The sequence below is a fragment of the Neoarius graeffei genome, chromosome 11 (genome assembly GCF_027579695.1).
Source record: "Neoarius graeffei isolate fNeoGra1 chromosome 11, fNeoGra1.pri, whole genome shotgun sequence".
In the NCBI taxonomy this organism is placed as follows: domain Eukaryota; kingdom Metazoa; phylum Chordata; class Actinopteri; order Siluriformes; family Ariidae; genus Neoarius; species Neoarius graeffei.
The window spans coordinates 5,599,496-5,625,773 of NC_083579.1; the positions used below are offsets into that span (position 1 = coordinate 5,599,496).

The window sequence follows — 26,278 nt, forward strand, 5'->3', positions numbered from 1 at the left end:
TCAAAAGAATACTACTTTGGGTGAACGAGCCCTTGAAGTAAACCAGTCGGTCAAAAACCATTTTCCGTCTGTTGTGCGAAGCAGCGTTACAGTGATCACTTCGAAGTTGATTAATTACCAAAAACAGCGAGTCACAAAAGCATTTTATTCCTCTTTTACAAAAGCAAATTTGCCAACAACGTTCAAAATTTTATTCAGTAGTCAAGCTGCAGCTCATCAATGAAAATGAGGCGTTTCTATGGCGATATACAGGCGAGCTAGAAGTTGAGGTCACACAGCAGGCGAACATTTGACCGTCACTCCTTCACACACACACAGGACCCAGTCATTATGGGAAACGCCTGATGCTGATTTGAGTGCAATCAGCACGCGCATATAAGGACAGAAGCTTTCTTGACTTGCAAGTGACGTCAAAGCAAAATAGAAACATGGATGTCGGCCATGTTGGTGGAGATACAAACACGGGGCCAAGCGACATTCCATACAAAACAGTCACGCGTGCGCGACTGTTTTTCCGCTGCTTTAAGCGTTCTTTTAGCTCTGCCGTATCTCTGTGGTCACAACAGAACTCGTGACCTTGGCACTTTCCGATTTTTTAGAATTCCATCTGTGATTCGGAAAGAGGGCGAGGAAACTCTGAGGCTTAGTACGGAGAGGAGACGAGCACGGCTGAACAACATCGGCAGGGCTGATCTAACAGAGGCTAAAACCGAAACAGCTCGTGTTTGCAGTGGTCATTTTATCTCGGGTGAGATTCAAAAGCTCTCTTGATAAGATCCTGGAAGAGTTGCTAGAAAATGAGCGTTCCCTCTTATCGTGGTTATAATTTTAACACGTGTATTACTGCTTCGCTTCTAGGAGCGCCAGCAAAATTATACAATAGAAACAATCCAGACTGGGCGCCCAATCAGAAAACGGGCTCCGTTTCGTCCAAGGTCGGATTTGATTCTTTGGCAGCCAAACCAGATAGGACGCGATATCTGGGTACTCTGTGGTCGGTAAAAGCGTCTTCAGAAAAGTCTGACTTTTTTTAAATAACATGGGTCAAAACCCACACACATCCATCTTCTCTTTGTATCAAATCTTCACAGACTACGTTTACATGCACATCCAAATCGAGCTGTTGTCGGTAATCGAGCTGAAGGTCCCAGCAGGGTGCCAGAGAAATCCAATCGTACATGCACACAACTGAAATCGGGCTCAGGGTTCCTACAGGTTTCTTCAAGTGAAATTCAAGGCTTTTTAAGACCATTTATACACAAATTCAAGACGTAATTTCGCTACTACACTAGACTACACTAGCAACAGGCTGGCTGGCATTAGCCATGCTAGGTAGTTGGCTAACGTTGACTGCCGCTTCGGCTGGCCGAAAAACACTGGCGCTGGAAGGCGTTCGCTGTTTCTCTTTCATACATGCTATGTGTTTTGATGATTTCGCGTGCGATTCTAGCGGCTTCACGCCCACTGTGCCGAGTTTAAACGCCCTTTTACACACACAGCAAAACGCCTCGAATACATTGCCATCGACAGGTTTTACCCACTCACGAAATGAAATATGATGCCTCCATGCCTCGTTAAACTTACATTTGCCCATTTTTCCATAGATAGGCCTATATGTAGGCTATAGTCTTTTCGTTTATACTTTTAGACTTAATTCTCCAGACTTTCCTTTTACCGCGCGCCAAACAAGTTCAGGGATGTGTGTTCGAAGAATTTTGCCCTTGGGGTGTGCGTGCGATAGCATGGTTCCGCCCACAGCTCCAGTTCCGCCACTTATTTACTCACTTAGGCCACCGGTACATTATTTACCAAAATAATGGCGGTTAAGATATTAAAAAATAATGAGAAATTCTATACGGAGAAGTTACATACTGTGCACAGATTTTAAGACCTACACATTAAAATTCAAGGCTTTTTCAAGGCTTTTTAAGGTATTATTTCCAAATTCTTAAATTCAATGCTTTTAAGGCTTTTTAAGACCCCGCGGGAACCCTGGGGCTATTGTGTGAGGTGCATTGTGCACCCAAGCCACAGGTGGCGCAACACGCCCCATCGTGTTGGTACACTTCCGGTTGTCGTCATGAAGAGCTATTCAAGAGTGTAAACAAAGTTATCAGTTCCGTGTTCTCCATTGCGCGTTTTTCTTCCGTCCATGAATTTTAATATATTCAACTCCTTAAGCTGAATGAGCATGAACTCTGCCTCCTCATTGTTCCAGAAGTGCACGTTTCTGCTTGCCTGTGGCAGTGGGGGCGTGGTCAAGCGCCGGTCTGTGACAGGAGGGCGGAGCCAGGGAAGGTGAGTGGCAGAATCACTTCACCTGATGGTAATTAACCTGCGTTTGTGTGTCTTCCCAGTAACCACGCCCTATTTAAGGAGGCAGAGGGAACAGCTCATCCCGGGGCTAGAACACAGCGCGCGAGTGTGTTTTTCTCTCAAGAATAAAAGTAGGCTGTTAAACTGAAAAGTCTGACAATAAAAAGCCTATTAGTACCAGAAGCTTTGTCCTGCCGTCCTCTGTGCTCCACCCACACTTCAGAGAGCTCTACATCCACATTTTCTCTTCTTCTTTTGTTCCTCCTGACCTCGTCTGCTGCTCGCTACTACTGTTGTCATGCCGACCGAGGCGGTTGTGTTTCCCGCTTGTGGTCTCGTCACTCGTCACTTCCGGAAGTAGCTCGACAACTAGCTCGATAGGGTTTACATGCACCAAGTAGCTCGGCAGAAATCGCATAAACTAGGTCTTGTAGCTCGATTCCGAGAAATCAAGTTCGGTTCAATTTCAGCCGAATTAAGGTGTATACATGGCATTTTGAACTTCGATTTCAGTCGAGCAACGGCAGAAATTCGATTCTCTCTCTGTGCATGTAAACGTAGTGACTCAACCGTTCAAATCGTGGGAATACTGAGAAAATTCAGCATCGTTTACAGACACGCTTTCAGCGGCTGCCATCCTAGCTGCTTTGCATCTCCACCATCATGGTGGACGCTCATGACACATTTTGATCACATGGTTGCAAGTCATCTCTGATCATTAATCACCACCACGTTTATGACTCTGGTTAAATACACAGCTCGACTCTGCTTGGTTTCGTTTGCGCTTTTGTAAACATCGCACCTGCATCCGTCTCCCGCCGCATACCTGACCATATTTGCAGAGTCTCTGAAAACAGCGTCCTGATACTGCTCAAAACATCACGCGTTTCCCGTAACGACTGGGTCCCAAGTGCGCGCACAACGTGTTCCGAAGGATCCCCGAATGTAAACGCACTAAGTCTTGGCGAAGGTTAGGCTCTGCAGAGCCGCTGTGTTGAGGCTCCCGTGAGCATCGGGGACAAGGATTTGAGACGAATACGTCTCGAGAGGCTTGACGAAGGTCTCATGAGCTTCCATCTGCGAGTATTCCCCACTTAGCTTGCCGATGAAAACATTGGCGCCAAATTTCAAACACGTGCACTGAAATTTTGTGCGACGTTTTTGGCCAATCGCGAGGCGGAGACGCACCAAACACGCAACTCATGAAGGTCGGAGAACATTCGCCGCGCGATCGCCAAGTATTCGCAAATTAAACCTGTCGCAAGCTGGAGTGTGAACAGGGTCTAAAGAACATGCTGTACTGTTTTTTTTTTTAATATCCATTAATGGTTGCATTCATGTTAACGACTGCAGGAGAGTCATTCCCTCACCAGCCTCTCCAAGCTAATAAGACCGAAAGGAAAAAACGGCCTCCGTCTTGAAAGCATCTGCAAAGCTGAAGTTCAAGTCTCACACCGGAGACTCCTTCCATAAACATTTCTCTTTACAGAAAACCTCACCATATCAACTGTTACTATAGAAACAATGATAAGAAGAATGGTTACTCATGTTACAGAAAGTTAATCAACACCTTCCGACCTTCTGGGTGAACTTGTGAGCCAAAAGACACGCGTGTGTTTTATTTATTTTTTACCCTGGTTCTCAGTCTCTTCCTCCAGGGGCACGGGAGGCGCAGGAAGCTGGTGCAGGCTGCCAAACAGCGAGCCGAAAATACCACCTCGGTCACAGACATCATGATGAGCAGCCCCCACAGGGTCAGAGTCGTAAGCTAGAGAGAGAGAGAGAGAGAGAGAGAAATGAGGAGGAAAAAAAAAAAAAACGCAAAACACCACATTTTAATAAGCTGTGCCTGTGAGAACCCATGAGTGACTAGAGCAGGGCTTTTCAAAGTGTGGGGCGCGCCTCCCCTAGGGGGCGCCAGAGTTCTTCAGGGGGGGCGCAACATGAGGAAAAATAAACCAGAATAAGTTACTATTGCGGACATTTAGCGGACTTCAGCTAGCCTTTACCAGAGACAAAATGGATGGATTTTTAGTACCTAAAGCTCCAGTGAGTGAGGAGACAGAGTCTGGGCCAAGCAAAAAAAAGAAGGAAGTATGACCACGATTATTTAAAGTTTGGATTTTCATGGACTGGATCTGAAGATGCTCCACTGCCACAGTGTGTTGCCTGCCAAGAGGTGCTAGCTAAAGATGCTATGAGATGTTTAAAAAGTGTAAAAAAGGTTTTAAAAAGCACAGATGTTTAAAATGTGTAAAGAGGTTTTAAAAAAAGCACAGATGTTTAAAATGTGTAAAAAAGGTTTTAAAAAAAGCACAGATGTTTAAAATGTGTAAAAGAGGTTTAAAAAAAGCACAGATGTTTAAAATGTGTAAAAGAGGTTTAAAAAAAGCACAGATGTTTAAAATGTGTAAAAGAGGTTTAAAAAAAGCACAGATGTTTAAAATGTGTAAAAGAGGTTTAAAAAAAGCACAGATGTTTAAAATGTGTAAAAAAGGTTTTAAAAAAAGCACAGATGTTTAAAATGTGTAAAAAAAGGTTTTTAAAAAAGCAGATGTTTAAAATGTGTAAAAAAGGTTTTAAAAAGCACAGATGTTTAAAATGTGTAAAAAAGGTTTTAAAAAGCACAGATGTTTAAAATGTGTAAGAGGTTTTTAAAAAGCACAGATGTTTAAAATGTGTAAAAAGAGGTTTTAAAAAAGCACAGATGTTTAAAATGTGTAAAAAGAGGTTTTAAAAAAGCACAGATGTTTAAAATGTGTAAAAAGAGGTTTTAAAAAAGCACAGATGTTTAAAATGTGTAAAAAAGAGGTTTTAAAAAAGCACAGATGTTTAAAATGTGTAAGAGGTTTTTAAAAAGCACAGATGTTTAAAATGTGTAAAAAGAGGTTTTAAAAAAGCACAGATGTTTAAAATGTGTAAAAAAAGGTTTTAAAAAAGCACAGATGTTTAAAATGTGTAAAAAAAGAGGTTTTAAAAAGCATGTTTAAAATGTGTAAGAGGTTTTTAAAAAGCACAGATGTTTAAAATGTGTAAAAAGAGGTTTTAAAAAAGCACAGATGTTTAAAATGTGTAAAAAGAGGTTTTAAAAAAGCACAGATGTTTAAAATGTGTAAAAAGAGGTTTTAAAAAAGCACAGATGTTTAAAATGTGTAAAAAAGAGGTTTTAAAAAAGCACAGATGTTTAAAATGTGTAAGAGGTTTTTAAAAAGCACAGATGTTTAAAATGTGTAAAAAGAGGTTTTAAAAAAGCACAGATGTTTAAAATGTGTAAAAAAAGGTTTTAAAAAAGCACAGATGTTTAAAATGTGTAAAAAAAGAGGTTTTAAAAAGCATGTTTAAAATGTGTAAAAAAAGGGGGGCGCTGTGGCTCAGTTGACTAAGGCGCCATGCCATAAATCCGGGGACCCGGGTTCGAGTCCGACCTGAGGTTATTTCCCGATCCCTCCCCGTCTCTCTCCAGCTCATTTCCTGTCTACACTGTCCAATCAAATAAAGGTGAAAAAAGCCCAAAAAAAATCTTTAAAAAAAAAAAATGTGTAAAAAAGGTTTTAAAAAAGCACAGATGTTTAAAATGTGTAAGAGAAAAAATGTGTACAACAATTTTTTTTTTTTAAATACGAATGGAACATTAAGTATAGCAACAACAAAAATTGTGAGGGGGGGCACCGTTGTTTATTTGCTCTCTGGGGGGGGGGGGGGGGGGGGGGCAGACTCTCCCACACTTTGAAAACCCCTGGACTAGAGGATTGAAGAGGCTCGGAAAATCACTCACGTAGATGCGCGTGGGGTCGAACGGACACTCGTAGGTGACGCTGTAGGTGTTGACGGTGCTGTTGAGCTTGCACTGCCTCAGCAGGCTCGAGCCGTTGTTATGGATGGCTGTAACCAGGGAGACCATGACGCTGATGGCGGACGCCATGCCGAAAAAGCAGGTTATGATGCTCACCACCAACAGCAGCCATTTCTGCAAGGATGGAGGTGTACATCCCCCCCCACACACACACATACACGTTACAGCCTTGTAGAGGTTAAATACAAACCACCACCAGGAAAAACAAAAAACCCGATCAAAATGTTCTGTACATGTAGATATTTAAATAAATAACTGAAATATAATAACTTCCAGGTGATTTCACACCCATTATTCCGTTTGAGTGATTCAGAGTGAAAGAAGTGATAAATACATGAAAAGCACAAAAACCCCACACAGCATGTCGGATTCACTTCCTGCAAGCAAGTCGATTCATTCGCTCGTTGCAATCGATTCCAGTCTGAAGCAAATCAAAGCCTGATCACTCAGACTCGAGTGCAACTGCTGTGTTCTCGGCTGGAAGGTTTTAAGATTTATTTCAACTGCAAAAGTAAGAACTTCCTCACTAAAACTGCAGATACATTCAAATCGAGTTGCTAACGTCGCAAACAAGCGTCTCATCCAAAACTCCATCACACTCGAATATTTACACGTTTCCTGGAATTTCATTTTGAAAAAATTGCAAATAACAGAAGGCAATAATTTACAAATCTCAAAAACTGATATTGTATTCACAATAGAACAGAGACAACATATCAAATGTCAAAAATGAGACATTTTGAAATTTCATGCCAAATATTGGCTCATTTGAAATTTCATGACAGCAACACATCTCAAAAAAGTTGGGACAGGGGCAATAAGAGGCTGGAAAAGTTAAAGGTACAAAAAAGGAACAGCTGGAGGACCAAATTGCAACTCATTAGGTCAATTGGCAATAGGTCATTAACATGACTGGGTATAAAAAGAGCATCTTGGAGTGGCAGCGGCTCTCAGAAGTAAAGATGGGAAGAGGATCACCAATCCCCCTAATTCTGCGCCGACAAATAGTGGAGCAATATCAGAAAGGAGTTCGACAGTGTAAAATTGCAAAGAGTTTGAACATATCATCTACAGTGCATAATATCATCAAAAGATTCAGAGAATCTGGAAGAATCTCTGTGCGTAAGGGTCAAGGCCGGAAAACCATACTGGGTGTCCGTGATCTTCGGGCCCTTAGACGGCACTGCATCACATACAGGCATGCTTCTGTATTGGAAATCACAAAATGGGCTCAGGAATATTTCCAGACAACATTATCTGTGAATACAATTCACCGTGCCATCCGCCGTTGCCAGCTAAAACTCTATAGTTCAAAGAAGCCGCCGTATCTAAACACGATCCAGAAGCGCAGACGTCTTCTCTGGGCCAAGGCTCATTTAAAATGGACTGTGGCAAAGTGGAAAACTGTTCTGTGGTCAGACGAATCAAAATTTGAAGTTCTTTATGGAAATCAGGGACGCCGTGTCATTCGGACTAAAGAGGAGAAGGACGACCCAAGTTGTTATCAGTGCTCAGTTCAGAAGCCTGCATCTCTGATGGTATGGGGTTGCATTAGTGCGTGTGGCATGGGCAGCTTACACATCTGGAAAGACACCATCAATGCTGAAAGGTATATCCAGGTTCTAGAGCAACATATGCTCCCATCCAGACGACGTCTCTTTCAGGGAAGACCTTGCATTTTCCAACATGACAATGCCAAACCACATACTGCATCAATTACAGCATCATGGCTGCGTAGAAGAAGGGTCCGGGTACTGAACTGGCCAGCCTGCAGTCCAGATCTTTCACCCATAGAAAACACTTGGCGCATCATAAAACGGAAGATACGACAAAAAAGACCTAAGACAGTTGAGCAACTAGAATCCTACGTTAGACAAGAATGGGTTAACATTCCTATCCCTAAACTTGAGCAACTTGTCTCCTCAGTCCCCAGACGTTTACAGACTGTTGTAAAGAGAAAAGGGGATGTCTCACAGTGGGAAACATGGCCTTGTCCCAACTTTTTTGAGATGTGTTGTTGTCATGAAATTTAAAATCACCTAATTTTTCTCTTTAAATGATACATCTTCTCAGTTTAAACATTTGATATGTCATCTATGTTCTATTCTGAATAAAATATGGGATTTTGAAACTTCCACATCATTGCATTCCGTTTTTATTTACAATTTGTTCTTCGTCCCAACTTTTTTGGAATCGGGGTTGTATTTAAATAAAAAAAAAAAAAAAAAAGGCAGATTGTGTCCGTATTTACGTAAGAAATCAAACAGGAGCAGCAGTGTAGCTTGGTTTAGAAACTCCTCAGGAAGTGTGTCGAAGAGTGTTTCACTTACCAAGGGCAGGTTCTTCATGTTTTTAGACAGCGTGATGGCTACAATCCCACTGATGACCGCCTGCAGAGCAGAAAGAATATAATTTAAATAAAACAGCATTAGTACGGTGAGTTACATCATACTGTTCGATACAAGGCTCTCGATTTGATACATCTACGTCTCTTTCCCTCCCAAATTCATTCTCTGAGACTGGTCTTTTGGTGCACTTTGAGATTCAATTACACCGAGAACACTGAAATCCTGACCAAGAAGCGTTTAATTTTGTTCAACTGTTTGTTTATACGCCAACAAGAGTTATTTGCTCATCTGGCCGACAGGCGAGGAGTTTATGCCATCCACGTTTCACAAAACCCCCCCACACACACACACCACTACTTCTCCCTCAATTCTTCAGCGATTTTGATTCTTTCTGGTATAAAAAGTCAGACCCTCCAGGATTTCACGATGTTGCAATTTATAACTTCAACACAAATTCAACCAATCCCCGCGAATTCAGGGCGGTGTTGCAATTATACCCAATCACCGCAACTTTCCCGCAAATTTGACCAATCGTTGGCGCCGTCTTGAGGTGACGTCGACAAACTACCTTCTACCTTACTTCCAGTGTTGCCAGATTGGGTGGTTTCCCGCCCAGTTGGGCGGTTTCAAGTGCATTTTGGCAGGTTTTGAACATATTTTGGGCTGGAAAACGTCAGCAGTATCTGGCAACACTGCTTACTTCTGTTTCCGTTCAAGAGAAGCAGCATGTGCGAGTCAGTGTTTATATAGGCTTAAATTCTGTTACTGAAAGTGTGTTATGTTTACAGTGAAGGACTGTGTGCACTTTACATTATTTTCTTACTTAATACAAGAAATTAATGGATGACAACATTTTTGACAAAATGGTATTTTATTTTCCATTGTTTAGGCAGCTTCAGCATCATACTGTGAGATTCTGTTCAAATTGTTTTTTTTTCTTCTATGAAGCCTGAGCCATTTATTTTTAGTTTATAATTATTTAATTTAGTCTTCAGGAGAGACTGCCTGCACACTAGGGTTGGGCGGTATTACGGTAAGAAGGTATCCCGAGGTATCCAAAAGTACCAACGGTATCGGTCTCATTACCGTCATTTTAAAAAAATATATAATATCTAAATAAATATGGAGTACATGAGGTCATAATATAAAATAATAAATTGAAGATCATCCCGAATAACTGTGTGATCGTATTTTCACTAATTCTATCAATTTCCTAAAGAAGTTCTCATCGCGTGCAGGGTTGTTTATGTCGTTACCATGGCAACCCTGCGTGACATTTTGGAGTCTGACAGAAAGCTTTGCAAGAGACTGAGACCGGGGGTGTCATGGCTCGGATGGCTAAGGCACCGTACCATAAATCCGGGGACCCGGGTTCAATTCCGACCCGAGGTTATTTCCCGATCCCGTCTCTCTCTCCCCCGCTCATTTCCTGTCTCTCTATACTGTCCTATCTAAAAAAAAAAAAAAAAAAAAAAAAAAAAAAAAAGAGACTGAGACCGCGGTTGAAAGACGGCAAGTCAAGATAACGAGTTAGTGGCAAAAAAAAAAAATACAGCATCAGCAGTGTGGCAGTATTTTGGTTTCAAACCAAACGAAAAATCTAATATGTCCCCTAAGGCACACCATAGCCTGGGGTACTCCACTTCCACGAGATCTCTCCAATGAGTTGTGTTTTGAGTAGGTTACATGAGTAACAACAAAGGTAAAATAATATAACGTATGACATTCGGGATGTGGGTAATAAACGTTTGAAATGTCATCTACTGAAGAAACGGAAGAAAACATCGTAGCGTAAACTGTTAGGTTTCTGGTGGGAATTAGCAATGCGCTTGCTATCTTTGTTGGGTGTGTTAAACCGTATGGATTTAAGTGGAATAATTGTAAGGAGTTATGTGATCAAGACAACGTTTTAAGCAAGGTAAGGCCATTTGATTATTAATTTCCCCGCCATGGCATGACGTGGGCCCATATGATTTTGCCTTGTGCAGCTATCACGCATTTGAATTAGGTTCGCCTCATTTGCGCTGAAGAATATGGTTTATCGCGCAGTCTAAACGGACTTGGGTGTTGGTTGATTCTTTTTATTTTTATTTCCCATGCTTGAAAGGGTATGATCCTGCTCATCGTGTCCTTTTTTTTGATGGAGTAGGTGAAATAGTGCTGCAAATGGCGCTTCAACGCAGACGTGTAAACGACAGTTGAATGCTATTTTCAAGATGAAGGAAGAGTTGTGTGATGCTTTGAAATCTCTCTTAATGCACAAAATTCGCTTTGCTGCTTAATCCATACCACAATGCACACAATTCGCTATGCTGCTTTTAAATAGTACATTTGAGGCATAGGCGCACGTTACACAGTAGGCCGAAACAAAATATTTTTTTTCTCGGTAATACCGTATACCCCGGGAAAACACAGAGACAGTTTAAAGGTATCAAAATTTGGATACCGCCCAACCCTACTGCACACAGTACTAGTATTAAGGGTTTTTTTTTCTTACATGAAAGCTGAGGCATTTATATTATATTTTAAGGTAACTTCATGTTGTGCTGTGAGGTTCTCTGCACTTTAACTTTTGAACCAACAGGTGCATTTGGATAAGTAAAGCCTATTGTTCTGCATTTTTGTAGTCCTGCTAATCTTTTATATTGGTAAAGTTGTTTATAGGACCATTTCTCAGTGTCTTTGGTTTTTTAATCAATAGTTTTTCAGTAATAACTTAATATTTAGCATACTCAATTTTAATCACAAAAAGAGAAAAATCGCAACAATTTCTCGCAACTTTCACTTCCTCCCGCAATGTAATCGCAACAAAAACCTAAAAAACACCGCAACTTTCAGCGCAATTTTTTGGAAAACCCCCCGCAAGACATTTTAGCCCACAACAATCACAAAAAAGGCCCGCGGAATCCTGGGGGACTGAAAGTAGGGGTGGCCAAGGGTGCATATAACTTCCACCCAAATTTGCTTCATTACAATTAACGAAGTTATGGACTAATTAAGCCTTAATTCAACAGCAGTTCAACAAAAATATGGCTTCTTCTCAGTCACTTCCTCAGCATTTTGGATTCTTCGCCCTCCCAATCAGTCAATAAGTACATAATAGACGATTTGCATAATCGTCCATCTTTCTCAGACATCGGCTTGATGAAACGTTTGTCCACTCTTCCATTCAAATTTCCTTCAACTGCAAGATGTTTCTTACATGTTCTGCTCTTTTCATATCTCCCCACAACATTTCAATAAGGTTCAAACCTGGGCTTTAACTCTGGGCCCCCTAGTCATAGCCCTCCATTCCTTCTTTCTGAGCCATTCCTTGGTGGGTTTGACTGCTTATTAGGATCATTATCTTGTTGAAAAGGTCCACCGCCGGTTCAACTTTTGAACAGACGGCCTCACGTTATCTTCAAGCACTCGTTGAGATGATTCAGACTCGAAATCAATTCGTGCAAGCTTCGCAGTCCCTGAGGCAGCAAAGCAACCCCAAACCATAACCTTTCCACCACCATGCTTCATATTTGGTTTGAGGTTCTTCTCCTGAAAAGCCATATTTGGTCTGTCCAGAGCATGTTGCTCCAAAAGTCCTGGTCTTTGCCAATAAATGTGTCAGCAAACTGTAGTCTTGCTTTGGACAGCAAAGGCTTTTTCCTGGCACGCCTCCCATGCAGGTCAAATCTGTCCAATCTCTTTCGGACTGTAGAACGTTTGCACTTTCATACAAACAGCTGTAAGAGTTACCTGCAGATCTAATGAAATTTTGGCGTCCTTGGAGACTTTTTAGCGTCAACCAATCTGCTCTTGGGCTGAATTTGCTGCCAGTCCTGGACAAACTGGTAGTTGTTTCAAGTCTACACCATTTGTAGATTATTTTCCTTACAGTGGAATAATTTAGAAATCCTTAAATCCCTTGTCAGAGCCACAACCTTTTTCCTGAGGTCCTTAGATCTTGGCATGAGGACACCACACACTTCAACAGCAAAGACAAACACCAGGCCCAAGATGATGGGTTTAAATAAGACGGGTTCCACCTCCATGAGGTTCTAAAAATCAACAGCACCTCATCTGGAACACCTGGGTCTAATTTTTATGGACTTGAACGCATGATAAACGTAAAAGGTGTACTTACTTTTCCTGAGCGTTTTTTTTTTTATGAACGAGAATACAAAATGTCAGTTTTATGTACCATTTGTTGGAGTATCTCCATCTGTAGGCTGCAAATCAGAGAGTGAAATGTTTGCTTGTTTAAACAAGTCTATAATTTTCATGAGATGCATTTTTTTCCTTCACATGACTTTCGCTATAAAAATGCGTAAGAGTCTTGAGCAATGACCAAACCTTTTTCATGGGAAAACACACACACAGAGTCTGTAACCCTGTCGGATTCACCTGATGGAGCTCCTGAAGCTTTCTACACCTCCGATGATTCATCAGTGTGTGAGACAGACAGGTACAAGCCCAAGATCTCAATCCAGTGTGTGGTTTTTTTTTTTTAAATCCCAACCTGATCTCTTGATGACGTGCTGTACTCTTGAGGATCAGATCTTCACTTTTCACCAAGACGTGCAGATAAACCGGCTGGGCAAAGCGTAGGACGTGAACCCGATACGCTCCCAGGCCATAAATCGCTCTCATTTCACTGCTTATGCTTTAATCTTCCTCAAATCATGTTGATGAATGACGACAGGAAGCTGATATTTCTACTGTACTGGAACAGGAAGTCATCACCTACCACATGAAGTGATGATACACAGGGCAACTTTTTGGTGCAATTTTGCCAGTAACGGGCAACCGGGTGAGACACAGGGCAACAGATAATTGGCAACAACCATCAGATAAGAGCAAATCTGTTGCCAGGGAGACAGACACCGCAGAGATGAGCGGGCACTGAAACATTTGTCACTTTTATCTTGGCTTCAGCCTTTATTTATTTCGCTCAAGTAAATATCACTTCTGGAACAAAACTGAATAGGTCAACAGATAATTCGCCATTATTTTAACATAAGTCAAAATAACCGCATTATTCTATTAAACACTTTTTAAATCTCTTGAAAAATGCTACTAGCCTCAATCACATCTGCTATAACTAATAACTGACACATACATCACAAAAACATCATCGTTTAAGCCTAGGTCACAACCGGACGTACGATTTTTTTGGCCGTGTGATTTTTGGCGTTTCCCAAATTGCTGCGTTTTTTTTGTTCGTGGAGAAAGACGCACGTTGGCCGCAAGTTTGTCTTGCAACCTGAAAAAAACGTAAGCGGCCGTAGAGTTTGTTTGACATGACAAAGAACCTCTGCAGCCGGTCTGCAGCCAGTCTACGGCTCGAAAATCGGGGGGGGCGCTCTGAGAGCACAATAGCATCCCCTGCTAGCAACTCAGCCATAACTCTGGTAAACTGCAACTGAACGACATTGCAATATGCGAATTACCGACAAAGAATCCTGCCAAGTTTCGTAAAATTCCTCCAAAAATTGTGAGAGGAGTTGATTTCAGAAGGTGAGTACCCTTCCTGGGACGGACGGACAGACATCATCCCTGTTCGGGCCTTTCAGCCAGCAGAGGATAAAAATTGTGAGGGAAGTTAATTTCAGAAAGCAAGCACACCTTGATGAAATTGCCCAAGTACAGGTTTGTTAATAATCAAAGGCAGAACTCTGGGAAAATTTGCTCAAATTAAATGAAATTTCAATCTGCGTACAATTGTCAAAGAATCCTTCTGCCAAGTTTGGTGAAATTCCTCCACAAATTGTGAGAGGAGTTGATTTCAGAAGAACGTACACCTTCATGAAATTGTCAGAGTACAAGTTATTTAATCAAGGCTCAAAACTCTGGGAAAATTTTCACAAACGAAATAAATCGCAATCTGCGTATTACCGTCATATAACAAGGCCTTTCGCCAAGCTTCGAGAAATTCGTACAAAAATTGTGAGAGGAGTTGATGTCGGAAAGCGAGCACACCTTCAGGAAATTGGGAAAGTACAAGGTTGTTAATCAAGGGCTGGAACTCTACTAAAATGCGACCGAATTGAACAAAATAACAATATGCGTATTACTGACGTATAACAATCAGGGGTTTTTCTAGAAAAATTTAATATGAGGGCGCTCACCATGGCGAGGGAGTGAAGCGGGGGGGGATTGGTGCCGGTTGTCCGTCCCCCCCCACGCCGTGCGAAGCCTTTGAAAAATTGAGGGTACAATGGGACATTGAGGCTGAGAGGGGAATTGTAACAAATTATCAACACTGAAAAAGAAAAGTAATCATCTTCTGCCCTTTGGCTTTCTTCCGTTTCGTGCCGCGGGATGACATCTTTAAATGCCCAAGTGTCAACAAAAACAACTCGCGAACTACTGTCAAAAGCTCCCACGCCGGTGGGTGAAAGGTCATTCAGTCTCGAGAAATCTCGCTCTACAAGTCAGCTGACCTTGTATGTAACCCATGTCAAATCTCACGAGAGCAGCCGCGACAAGTAAACAACTAAACATGGCGCCTCAGTCTGGAAAACGCCAATTCGGATTGTTTTTGCACCATCTGGCGGTGTATCTACTATGATTGGAATATTTTTGGAGTAATTATAACGTGTTTGATGATCAGACACATTGTCACGTGGTGTTGCTGGGATGTTTTCATGGAGAAAAGATCGTTTTGAGAAAGATTGCATGTTGTGCAGTAGCATATAAGTGCATGGCCTAAGTGTGACTTGGGGTTCAATCGGCATTTCGGTAAGAGGGCGCACGCCGAGAGTAAGAGGGTGCAGCGCCCCTGTTCCCCGGTTTAGACGAAAGCCTGACAGACAATGTTTGTCAAGTTTGGTGAAATTCCTCCATAAATTGTGAGAGGAGTTGATTTCAGAAGGTGAGCGCCACTCCCAGAAAGGACAGACGGATGGAAGGATATCGCCACGACATAATCCCCCTTCAGGCCTTTCAGCCAGCAGGGGATTTTTAAAAAAAAAAAAAAGAGACACGCACACACATGAAGCAGGAGATGCTGCTGAAGAGGAAAAGGGCGTGGCAGAGCTCCTGAAGGCTCTTTTTTTTTTTTAGATCCCCAAGTCTGTACTGTTTGGCCCTTGGGTTCCACAAGTAGTCGTGCTCTGTATGTGAATTAGATCAGACGATCGAGTTCGACAATCTCTATTACAGCTCACAAAATAAATAAATTTAAAAAAAATATACATCATCATCATGAGCTGCCCCATTACTTTTACCTTGACACGAGAGCCAACCTTAACCCGATATGGTTAGCTGAAAGTTATTGCTAGCCATGTTAGCAAAAAACAGTGCTAAACAGCAGTTTACGCTTTGCTGAAAAAATATTTTAAAAATCGATGTGCCTCATCCAAGACGGCACCGCGGACGGCTGCCTCGGGACTTCGCTCTCTTGTACTTTCTATGTTTTGTGTAATTGTGTTAATTCTTCTCCGTGTTTTCACAGAAAGCTGCTGCACTGAGTTTTTTTTTTTTTTTAAATGTTTCCACATAGTGCTCCTGATAGGAGCATAATACGGAGGTGTTTTCCCCCCCCCCATCTTGCATTTCTCTGCCTCTCCTCCCCTGAGCTTTCCTGCTTCTGCTCTGCTGACTCGTCTTGTCTGAGAGACCCTTTCTGCATTGTTCTTCAAATCAAAATTCATGGATTTGATAAACTAGTCTCTTCATGCAACTGACACAATCTTCTCGACGAGAAGCCTGGGTTCGGAGGAACCAGCCTGTCCTGCCGGAACGTTCGCAGCTGGATATACGATGGACGTGTGGGAGAGGTGGCGTGTCGTGTGCCTGGCGGTTCTTTCTGTGGAGGACATTGAGGATATTTACCTATTCGGAACCATGATCACAGGACTTTTGCTGATTGGACTAGGCATTGCCCTGGTGTATCGAGGAAATCAGAAAACGGTGACAGCTGTTCAAAGCCCCATAAAGCTGCCCAACATGACTGAAGTGGTGGGCAGAGCTGTCGGCACTCAGACTGTGGCTATTAGAACTTGAGCCGCTCTGTGGATTCCATCTAGGAGAAGTTGATGGCTTTGCAGAGAGAAATGGTTTTTAGAGACCAGAATGGACGAGCGGGGTAGTCTGCCACGTCTACCCGTTTCAAGCCTAAACAAGTTCCAATCTTATCTTCTGCTCTCTCAGCCAGCATTGCCTTGGTCAAGGTCATTGCTGGAGCAACAATCTTCCCCTGAAGATCACTGCAGTTAGACTCTCTCTGTATTCCCGACTATTGCACCATCCCTTTGTTTTGTTTGTTTGTGTGTATACGCTTTTATCTGTGTTGTACTATGAAAGCTGAGTGGTACCGGAGTCAAATTCCTCGTGTGTTCACATACCTGGCAATAAGTGTTTCTGATTCATTCCAACCTGAGCATAAAAATAGATGTCTGTTGGTTCTTTCAGCATTTGAGGAGGTAAATTCACCACTTTGGGTTTACACAGAACACAACAACTTGCCGCCGTAAGATACAAGTCATCTCTCTCTCTTCACTGCCAGAGATGCCGCCATCTTTGTTGAAAATTTCAGCAGCTCACTCAGGTGGTCATGTGATTCGCTGCTCGCACTCTGATTAGATGACCAATAAAAAAAAATTTTTTTTAAAAATCGTTCAGATAGAAACGATGTTGCCCGATCTCAATGGGAAAGTATCAACGCGCCTGAAATGCCCAGTAACACCGGCCAAAAAGTTGCCCCGTGTATCATCACCTTTAAAGTAAACTCCGGTTCGCTCAGGTGAACACGCTCGAGTTTCACCGAGGTGTCAAAAAGTGAGACGGGCAAGATATTTTGGATAAGGGTGCTTTAGTATATAAAACATGAATTAAAGGTTAAACTTCTCATTTTCAGTGTGAGACCAAGTTGATTATTCATGACCCCCCCCCCAAAAAAAAACCTGACCTGAAATTTTTACCCCCCCAGCAAGCTGCCAGATTGAGCTGGAACAGAAAGCCGGGAAAGTCATGTTTCCGTAACTCAGCCAGACATCATACAGGACGGAGCGTCAGCATGGACTTGCTTTACTTTAATGACTTTACAGCACAGAATAAATATAAGAAATAAAAATGATTGGAGCTTGGAAACAGGAATGAGCTCTCGATTATGTTCATTATGTCTTATATTAGATTAGTTTCTTTATCAGACATCTAGTTTTAGGTTTGTTTACCTGACGTTTCGACGTACGTAACTGTCGTCTTCCAAAGACAACAACAAAACACAGAACCAGGGCTTTGAACCGGTTCAAGGAACGAAAACCGGGAACTTTTTCTATTTCACATGGAACAGAAACGAAACCAGAAACTTTATTATTTTTTATGTTCCGGAACAGAAACGCTTATTAAAAATAATGGTAACCGGTTAATACTGGTTTTTATTTCGTTCCTCAAAGTTTCCATAGCCTACAAATAAAAAAGTCATTCTTCTCCTGCGCAAGTTTCTATGACCCGCTGGGGTTCACTTCCTGTGTGACGTTCGCTGATTGAATGGAGAGAGCGGGAAGGTGGACTACTATCACGTCTCCATTACTGAGTGTCTCTGAGCAAAGAAGAGCCTGAACGATGCAACCTCCCTATTGGCTGTTTGTAAAAATGTATCAGTTGTCGCCCTTCCCACGGGAATCATCGCGGGCTCGAGAGATGAGACCTGACGAGTTAGTTCGTTGGTAGCAGAACAAAATGTCTGGACACAAATCGGGTTTTCAGAAAAGGAAAGAAAATAAACGGAGGGTCGAAAATACAAAAAAGGAGGCAGAAAATACAAAACGAGTTAAGGTAGGACAAATGGTTACTTTTCTGAAGCAGCCCGCCGTGGCTGCCTGCAGGCTTATTTATTATAGCCCATTTAGTTAAAATAGTTGATATAAAATGTTTATAGTTATAGTTATGTGATGGTTGTCCTGATTTAGACTGGTGTTTTTTTGGGGGGGGTTGCGCGATGTTGCACCCGGGTCCAGATTAGGGCAGAACCGGCCCTGGCTACATTTCAGGTGTAGTTTGTTTTATGTATGTATGTGCTTGCATAGATGTGTACTTGGTCTTCCAATATGGCGCCTAACAAAATCTCGCGGCGCGGTGACGTCATGCGGTAGCCCTCTATAGGGCCTGACTAGCCTTTGGTAACACACTAAACGAATTCTCTTTCATTTTTGGCACTTTTTCTGTTTGTGTAGATGGGAAGACATACTGAGAATCCAAATCGCCAACATTTGAAATAATAATTGTTTTGAATTATTTCTTGTCTTATTTAATGAAGGTTGTAATAGAATTAGCCTACATTTGGCTTAAGCTGGATGAGACAGAGACATAATTTTATAGCCATTTGTTAAACAGCTGACAGGGAACGTAATTAACCGTTCCGGGAACGAAATTTTTTTGTTCTAACCGGTTCGGGAACGTCTATTTAATGGTGGAACCCAAAACCGGAAACGTTAAAATTCCGTTTCTGTTCGGAACGAACCAATAGGAAAAAAATTCTGGTTCAAAGCCCTGCACAGAAGAAAGCGAAAAAACAAAAGCAACAAACGAACACAGGGGAGTAGTAACATTACCATACATCAGAGGGATAACGGAACGCATTCAAAGAGCAATGAGGAAACACAACATTAACACACCTGTCAAACCCCACACACACACACACACACACACACACACCACTCCGTCAGATCCTGGTTCATCCCAAAGACAATACATTCGGAAAACAAATGCAACACCATATATGAGATTCCATGCCAATCATGCAATAAAACTTGCATCGGGGAGACAGGGAGGAGTTTCAACACAAGGAAAAACTAACAGAGTGCGAAAAGGAGACAGCTACAAGACAAACCCGAACAATAAAAGAAAAGGCACAACAGGAAAATTACAAGTCAGCCATAACAGATCACTGAAAAAGAGAAAAATCACATTATGGACTGGGGGAATGCCAGAGTCATCCGCACAGAAGATAAACATCAGCGCTGGATCAGGGAAGCCATGGAGATCCGTAAGCGAAGCCCGAGGACCATCAACCGGGATGAGGGAGCGTACATGCTCTCCCATACCTGGAGTGCCATCTTGCAGGGGACGAACAGACAGTAGAAGACGTGACCGACCTGTCAAACCAGACAGGAAGGTCACACCTTCGGAAACATCAGCTGATAAGATGCGTCACCAACAACATCCGGTGACACTCTGAGGAAGACGACAGTTACGTACGTCCAAACATGTCAGGTAAACAAACCTAAAACTAGATGTCTGATTAAAAAAAAAAAAAAAAATCTAATCAGGAATGAACTTCCTGAGATGTATTTAAAAAAAAATAAAAATTAAAAAAAAAAAATCAATATAGTATAAACATCTAATATGAAATGTTTGTCTGAAATGCGCAATACAGTAACAAACGTTGACGACCTATAAATATAAAAATACGCATATGCAATAAACCGATACAGCAGACGTTAGCTATTAAAATCGTGCTGAAATTGCTGCTTTGAGACTCTTCAGAAAGCCGTTAAATCATTTGGCAAGCAAACTAAATATGTAAATACGGCGTTTAAACAAACGAGAATATCCTGTTACTTGTTAAGGAGGCGCCGTTTTGCGAGCAACTGCAAGAATCCTCATGATGGCACGGAACGGACATGCCGCGCAGAAAGAATTAATGACCGCGCTTATTTTTAACTCCTTCAGCTCCAAGGACAGTTCAAGGTGAACGGTTGCAGCATTACTGCAAACCACAAGGAGGCAGTCTGAACATCGCAGTGATCATTTCTATCCCGCTGCAGTAACCTGAGGGCATGTCCATAAAGTGTGTAACTCTTTATGGAGACATGCCCTAACTCACCACATGGTAAAATCTGCCCAAATTAAACGACATTTCAATCTGCGTATAACGGTCATATAACAAAGCCTTTCGCCAAGTTTGGTGAAATTCCTCCACAAATTGTCAAGTCAAGTTTATTTGTATAGCGCTTTTAACAATAAAACATTGTCGAAAAGCAGCGTTACAGAATTGTAGTGACTTTAAACATGAGCTAATTTTATTCCTAGTCCATCCCCGATGAGCATGACGGTAGCAAGGAAAACCTCCCTCAGACGACATGAAGAAACCTCGAGAGGAGCCAGACTCAAAAGGGAACCCATCCTCATTTGGGCAACAACAGACAGCATGACGACTATAGCATTAACAGTTTAACATAAAGTCAGCTTCATTGATGCTATAAACCCCCCACCGACGGAAACCCGAACGCAAAACCGTTCACGACAACTGCAGTCCCCAGCCACAAAAGCATCACTGCAAGAGTCCAGAGCGTCCCCCAGCCGCGACCCCCAAATTGAGAGAGGAGTTAATTTCAGAAGGCGCGCACTCTTCCCGGGACGGACGGACAGACATCACCATGATGTAATCCCCCAGCGGGGGAGAACACCACGCGTTTATGTGGCACAAGTCCCTGTTTCTGTGATCACGGAGGGGGGAATTAGAAATTACGGAATGACTTGTCTGAAGCTGATCTGCCATTCAGAAACAGAAAACGGATTCGTGTTGCCATCCGGTTTCAAAACCTGAGAAGTTCAATCCACGCAGCCATACAGTGAGGGCTTTTTGGGCAAAAAGAAACTGAATCTCGGTGCATGGATGCAAACGGCACGCCTTTTGGCGGATGCTGCCTTTTTCACGGCTGTCTGGGGAACTTGTGTGAATCGTGCAGATCCGATGAGGTTTTTTTTTTTTTTTTTTGGGGGGGGGGGGGGGGCGGGGGGCGGCGTTGGAGTGTCTGTTTATAATTTCATCAAAGTAAATTCTGTATTAAAAAACTACTAAATAAGCAAATGCCGTTACAGTCCATGAAACATAGTAAGTACAAGTATGAGAAGAAAACAGTAAATCAGAAAGTTGCGCACGTAAAGCCAATTACGTAACTTGCGTTGGACTGATGGAAATCCTTGCGCGTGCAGTGAAGTGCAGCCAGCAGCAGATAATGGCGCGCAGCCAATTGGCTTTACGTGCGCAGCTTTCTGATTGACGGTTTTCTTCTCATACTTATACGTCGTATGTTTCATTGAATACAGAATTTACTTTGATGAAATCTCGGAGCCTAATCTAGGAATTTGAAAATAGGGGACAGATCCCTCACTAGTTGTAGAAACAGGGAACAGAAAATATTAACATGGGTAAAAATATCCCTCATTTGTTCCAGTTAGCGGGGACAGAAAAATAAGTAATACATTGGTAGATATTTTCAAGAGTACATCTATAAACAGAACAGTTTTATTAATAAAACTAAATACATGTAACAAACATTCATATCAGATGTTAATCTATAGAATATCATAATTATGGCACGATACATATCCTTTAATACAGTGATATGAAAACCATATCAGCAAACACTTAGCCACAGTTTATAGTATTGCACAAACATTATGATCAGATCTGAACTTTAAAAATGTAAAGATTTTAGATCAAAAACTATATGAAGAATTATATACTGCAAAACCTTACAAATATGACTAGTTTTCTGTTATATGACTAGGTTACTGTTTTACTATAAATCATGTGACCAGCTTATTTTTACCAATTTGACCACCAGTAGTATACAGTGGGGCAAAAAAGTATTTAGTCAGTCACCAATTGTGCAAGTTCTCCCACTTAAAAAGATGAGAGAGGCCTGTAATTTTCATCATAGGTACACTTCAACTATGAGAGACAGAATGGGGAAAAAAAAAAAAAAAAAATCCAGAAAATCACATTGTCTGATTTTTAAAGAATTTATTTGCAAATTATGGTGGAAAATAAGTATTTGGTCAATAACAAAAGTTCATCTCAATACTTTGTTATATACCCTTTGTTGGCAATGACAGAGGTCAAACGTTTTCTGTAAGTCTTCACAAGGTTTTCACACACTGTTGCTGGTATTTTGGCCCATTCCTCCATGCAGAGCTCCTCTAGAGCAGTGATGTTTTGGGGCTGTCGCTGGGCAACACGGACTTTCAACTCCCTCCAAAGATTTTCTATGGGGTTGAGATCTGGAGACTGGCTAGGCCACTCCAGGACCTTGAAATGCTTCTTACGAAGCCACTCCTTCGTTGCCCGGGCGGTGTGTTTGGGATCATTGTCATGCTGAAAGACCCAGCCATGTTTCATCTTCAATGCCCTTGCTGATGGAAGGAGGTTTTCACTCAAAATCTCACGATACATGGCCCCATTCATTCTTTCCTTTACACGGATCAGTCGTCCTGGTCCCTTTGCAGAAAAACAGCCCCAAAGCATGATGTTTCCACCCCCATGCTTCACAGTAGGTATGGTGTTCTTTGGATGCAACTCAGCATTCTTTCTCCTCCAAACACTACAAGTTGAGTTTTTACCAAAAAGTTCTATTTTGGTTTCATCTGACCATATGATATTCTCCCAATCCTCTTCTGGATCATCCAAATGCTCTCTAGCAAACTTCAGACAGGCCTGGACATGTACTGGCTTAAGCAGGGGGACACGTCTGGCACTGCAGGATTTGAGTCCCTGGCTGCGTAGTGTGTTACTGATGGTAGCCTTTGTTACTTTGGTCCCAGCTCTCTGCAGGTCATTCACTAGGTCCCCCCGTGTGGTTCTGGGATTTTTGCTCACCGTTCTTGTGATCATTTTGACCCCACGGGGTGAGATCTTGCGTGGAGCCCCAGATCAAGTGGTCTTGTACGTCTTCCATTTTCTAATAATTGCTCCCACAGTTGATTTATTCACACCAAGCTGCTTACCTATTGCAGATTCAGTCTTCCCAGCCTGATGCAGGTCTACAATTTTGTTTCTGGTGTCCTTTGACAGCTCTTTCGTCTTGGCCATAGTGGAGTTTGGAGTGTGACTGTTTGAGGTTGTGGACAGGTGTCTTTTATACTGATAACGAGTTCAAACAGGTGCCATTAATACAGGTAACGAGTGGAGGACAGAGGAGCCTCTTAAAGAAGAAGTTACAGGTCTGTGAGAGCCAGAAATCTTGCTTGTTTGTAGGTGACCAAATACTTATTTTACCGAGGAATTTACCAATTAATTCATTAAAAATCCTACAATGTGATTTCCTGGATTCTTTCCCTCCATTCTGTCTCTCATAGTTGAAGTGTACCTATGATGAAAATTACAGGCCTCTCATCTTTTTAAGTGGGAGAACTTGCACAATTGGTGACTGACTAAATACTTTTTTGCCCCACTGTATTGTTGCATTTCAAATATGACTAGGTTAATATTACATCATTTGATATAGTTAAGTCTAAAATCCATGTAGTCTTGCCACTATTAATTAATAATAAGATGAAAAATCTGACTTTCTGAATAAAATAAAATCACTATCAAATATTTAAAAATGTTATCATATTGGTTTTGTTCAGACCACCTTTCATGAAAGTGAAAAACATTAAACAGTCTACCCGTGTTTAAACTAGATTTGACATAAATGACTGGAGATAATCTCAAAATTCAGACTTCCTAAAAAGTCTATAAAATCTATCATTTACATTCTTACAGTACCTACAATTACACAACAGATTAAATATAGTTCATAATATTTTTAAATAAAACTTACATAATACCAAACTAATTGTATATTGGCATTAGGAAAATATCAAATTCAAAACTACAAAAACCATCATCAATCAGAATCAAATGACTTCGTATGTCTTCACACTGTCATATAATTACTCTAAGACCATATTTATCTCAACTAAGCTCCTACTATTTGAATATCATTAATAACACAATACTAAACTGAATTAAACAAATTACTCCCAAAAAAAAAGCTAGCATTCATGTAGAACTTCTTTAAACTAGTTTGACATAGATGACTAGAGATAATCCCAAAATTCAGACTTCCTAAACAGTATATCATGATAATCTCTTATTTACAGTAATGTTACAGTACCTACCATAATACAAGAACAGATTAAATCTATTTCATAATACCTTGTATCGGGTTGTGTAATGTCGGCTGGATTAGTATCGGTCACTTCTGTCTTCGTTTTGTTTCCCTTTTTTCTTTTTCCGTACAAAGGTCTTTCAACGTGACCACGCGTTTTGACATTATGTTCGGCTGAGACAGAACGATATGCCATGTGCTTTTGGGTATTTTTAAAACACTTCACACGATTGGTTGAGATACACTGTCTTCCGGTTCAGTGACCAATGATATAATAGTTCACAAAACTGTTTTACCCGCTAAATAAACCATTCGGAATACTTCGGTCCTTTCCGATTGGTGTGTAAACAACGCTATATTTACCGCAGTGCTTGCTAGCTGGTGCTGACAAACTGATACGCACAAGATTCAGTAAAACGCGACTACACGCTCTCTACTTATAAATGCGCGACAAAATGAATAGATACGCGATATCACTCTCGTGCCCAGAAAGTGGATGTGCGACAGACCGATTTAATAAAAAAAAAAACAAACAAAAAAAAAACGCATATTATCACGTATTACGCGCCCTAGATTAGACTCTGAAATTATATTTGGACACGCCAATGCCCCCCCCAAAAAAACCCTCATCGGATCTGCATGATTCACACAAGTCCCCCAGACAGCCGTGAAAAAGGCGGCATCCGCCAAAAGGCGCGCCGTTTGCATCCATGTTGGTGTAAACCGGGTTGAAAACAAACCGTCCGCGTCCCGCCGTGTTGTAAATGACGTGAGCGCTTCTGATCAGTGTGCACGCTGACTGAATTAAAACACACCCGGGGGATTACTGTATAAGCGGGAACAGAAAGCCCGAAGCAGCTCGCAGTGCTGATGTAGGACGGTGATGTTTATTGAGGCTCGGTTTGGGTGAATCCTGCTGAAGCCGTCTGCTTCTCCATCAGTTCACGTTCAATGCCGTTTCTGTGACCGGAGTATACTTTACGAATTTATGCTGACATTTTGTCAGGCACACGACGTCTTATTTCATTCTCAAGTCTTTCAGCGGAGGTGATGCTATACATCCCTTCGATTCATCCCTCACTCTCCCAATCAGAACCTGAAAGTCTAGAATTAGGTAGAAATTGAAGAAGAAAAATTTTTTTAAATTGTTTTTACAGATTTCAGAAATCCACAACTGAATCATCGGTATTGTCAGTTTTCTGAAACAGAAGATCACGTGTGTGAATATTAGGGGTGTGCAAAAAAAAAATAAAAAAATAATCGATACGGCGATATATCGTGATACTTTGTCTTCTGATTCAATATCGATACTCAATTTGAATATCGATATTTTTTCAAATAATAAATCATGTTTCAGACGGGTTGTAAATCCAGTACGACTTCCGCACCTCCGCTCCACGAGGTGTCGCTGTGCCGCTCCCTCACTGCAAGGCACTCTTCGTCTTCTCTTTTTTCCCCCGGCGGTTGCAGTGAGGAAAAAAAACAAGCAAGCATGGCTGTTAACGTAAACCTAGAGACGCCGCTGAACTTTAAGGCAGATGTTTGGAGGCACTTTGGATTCCAAAGGAAAGGAGGAAAAAAAAAAAAAAAAAGCGAGCCGGTGTTCTGTAAAGTTATCCTACCTCTTGGATTTGTCCTTCCAAGCCTACTGCGCATGCGCGAAATCCAGGAGGGTAGGAAAATTCAACAGTAGTTTTGTCCTACCGATCAGCTGGGCTGATAGAAAATCGGTGAGTATTTCACGCATTTGCCGATTTTTATGTTTTGTGCATATTGGTCGAGTCTTTGGCCGAGTCAAATCATTTGTAATGCCTTGTTTTGAATAATAAACCGGTCTGTATGAGAACTTGCTAATTCATGTGTTCTGCGCATGCGCAGTAGGCTTCGCGCATGCGCGG

The 26,278-nt window shown here is 41.6% G+C and overlaps 1 protein-coding gene across 1 annotated transcript in view; it reads right to left on the minus strand.

Moving 5' to 3' along the window:
* tmem54a (transmembrane protein 54a) overlaps positions 1–26,278 on the minus strand; it is a 60,928-nt gene that overhangs the window by 5,192 nt on the left and 29,458 nt on the right. Inside the window, exons 3-5 of the mRNA XM_060933312.1 lie at positions 8,500–8,559; positions 6,092–6,283; positions 3,950–4,084 (exon numbers count right to left, since the gene is read on the minus strand). Of these exons, the coding sequence (XP_060789295.1) occupies positions 3,950–4,084; positions 6,092–6,283; positions 8,500–8,559 (387 nt within the window). The remainder of the gene's footprint in view (positions 1–3,949; positions 4,085–6,091; positions 6,284–8,499; positions 8,560–26,278) is intronic.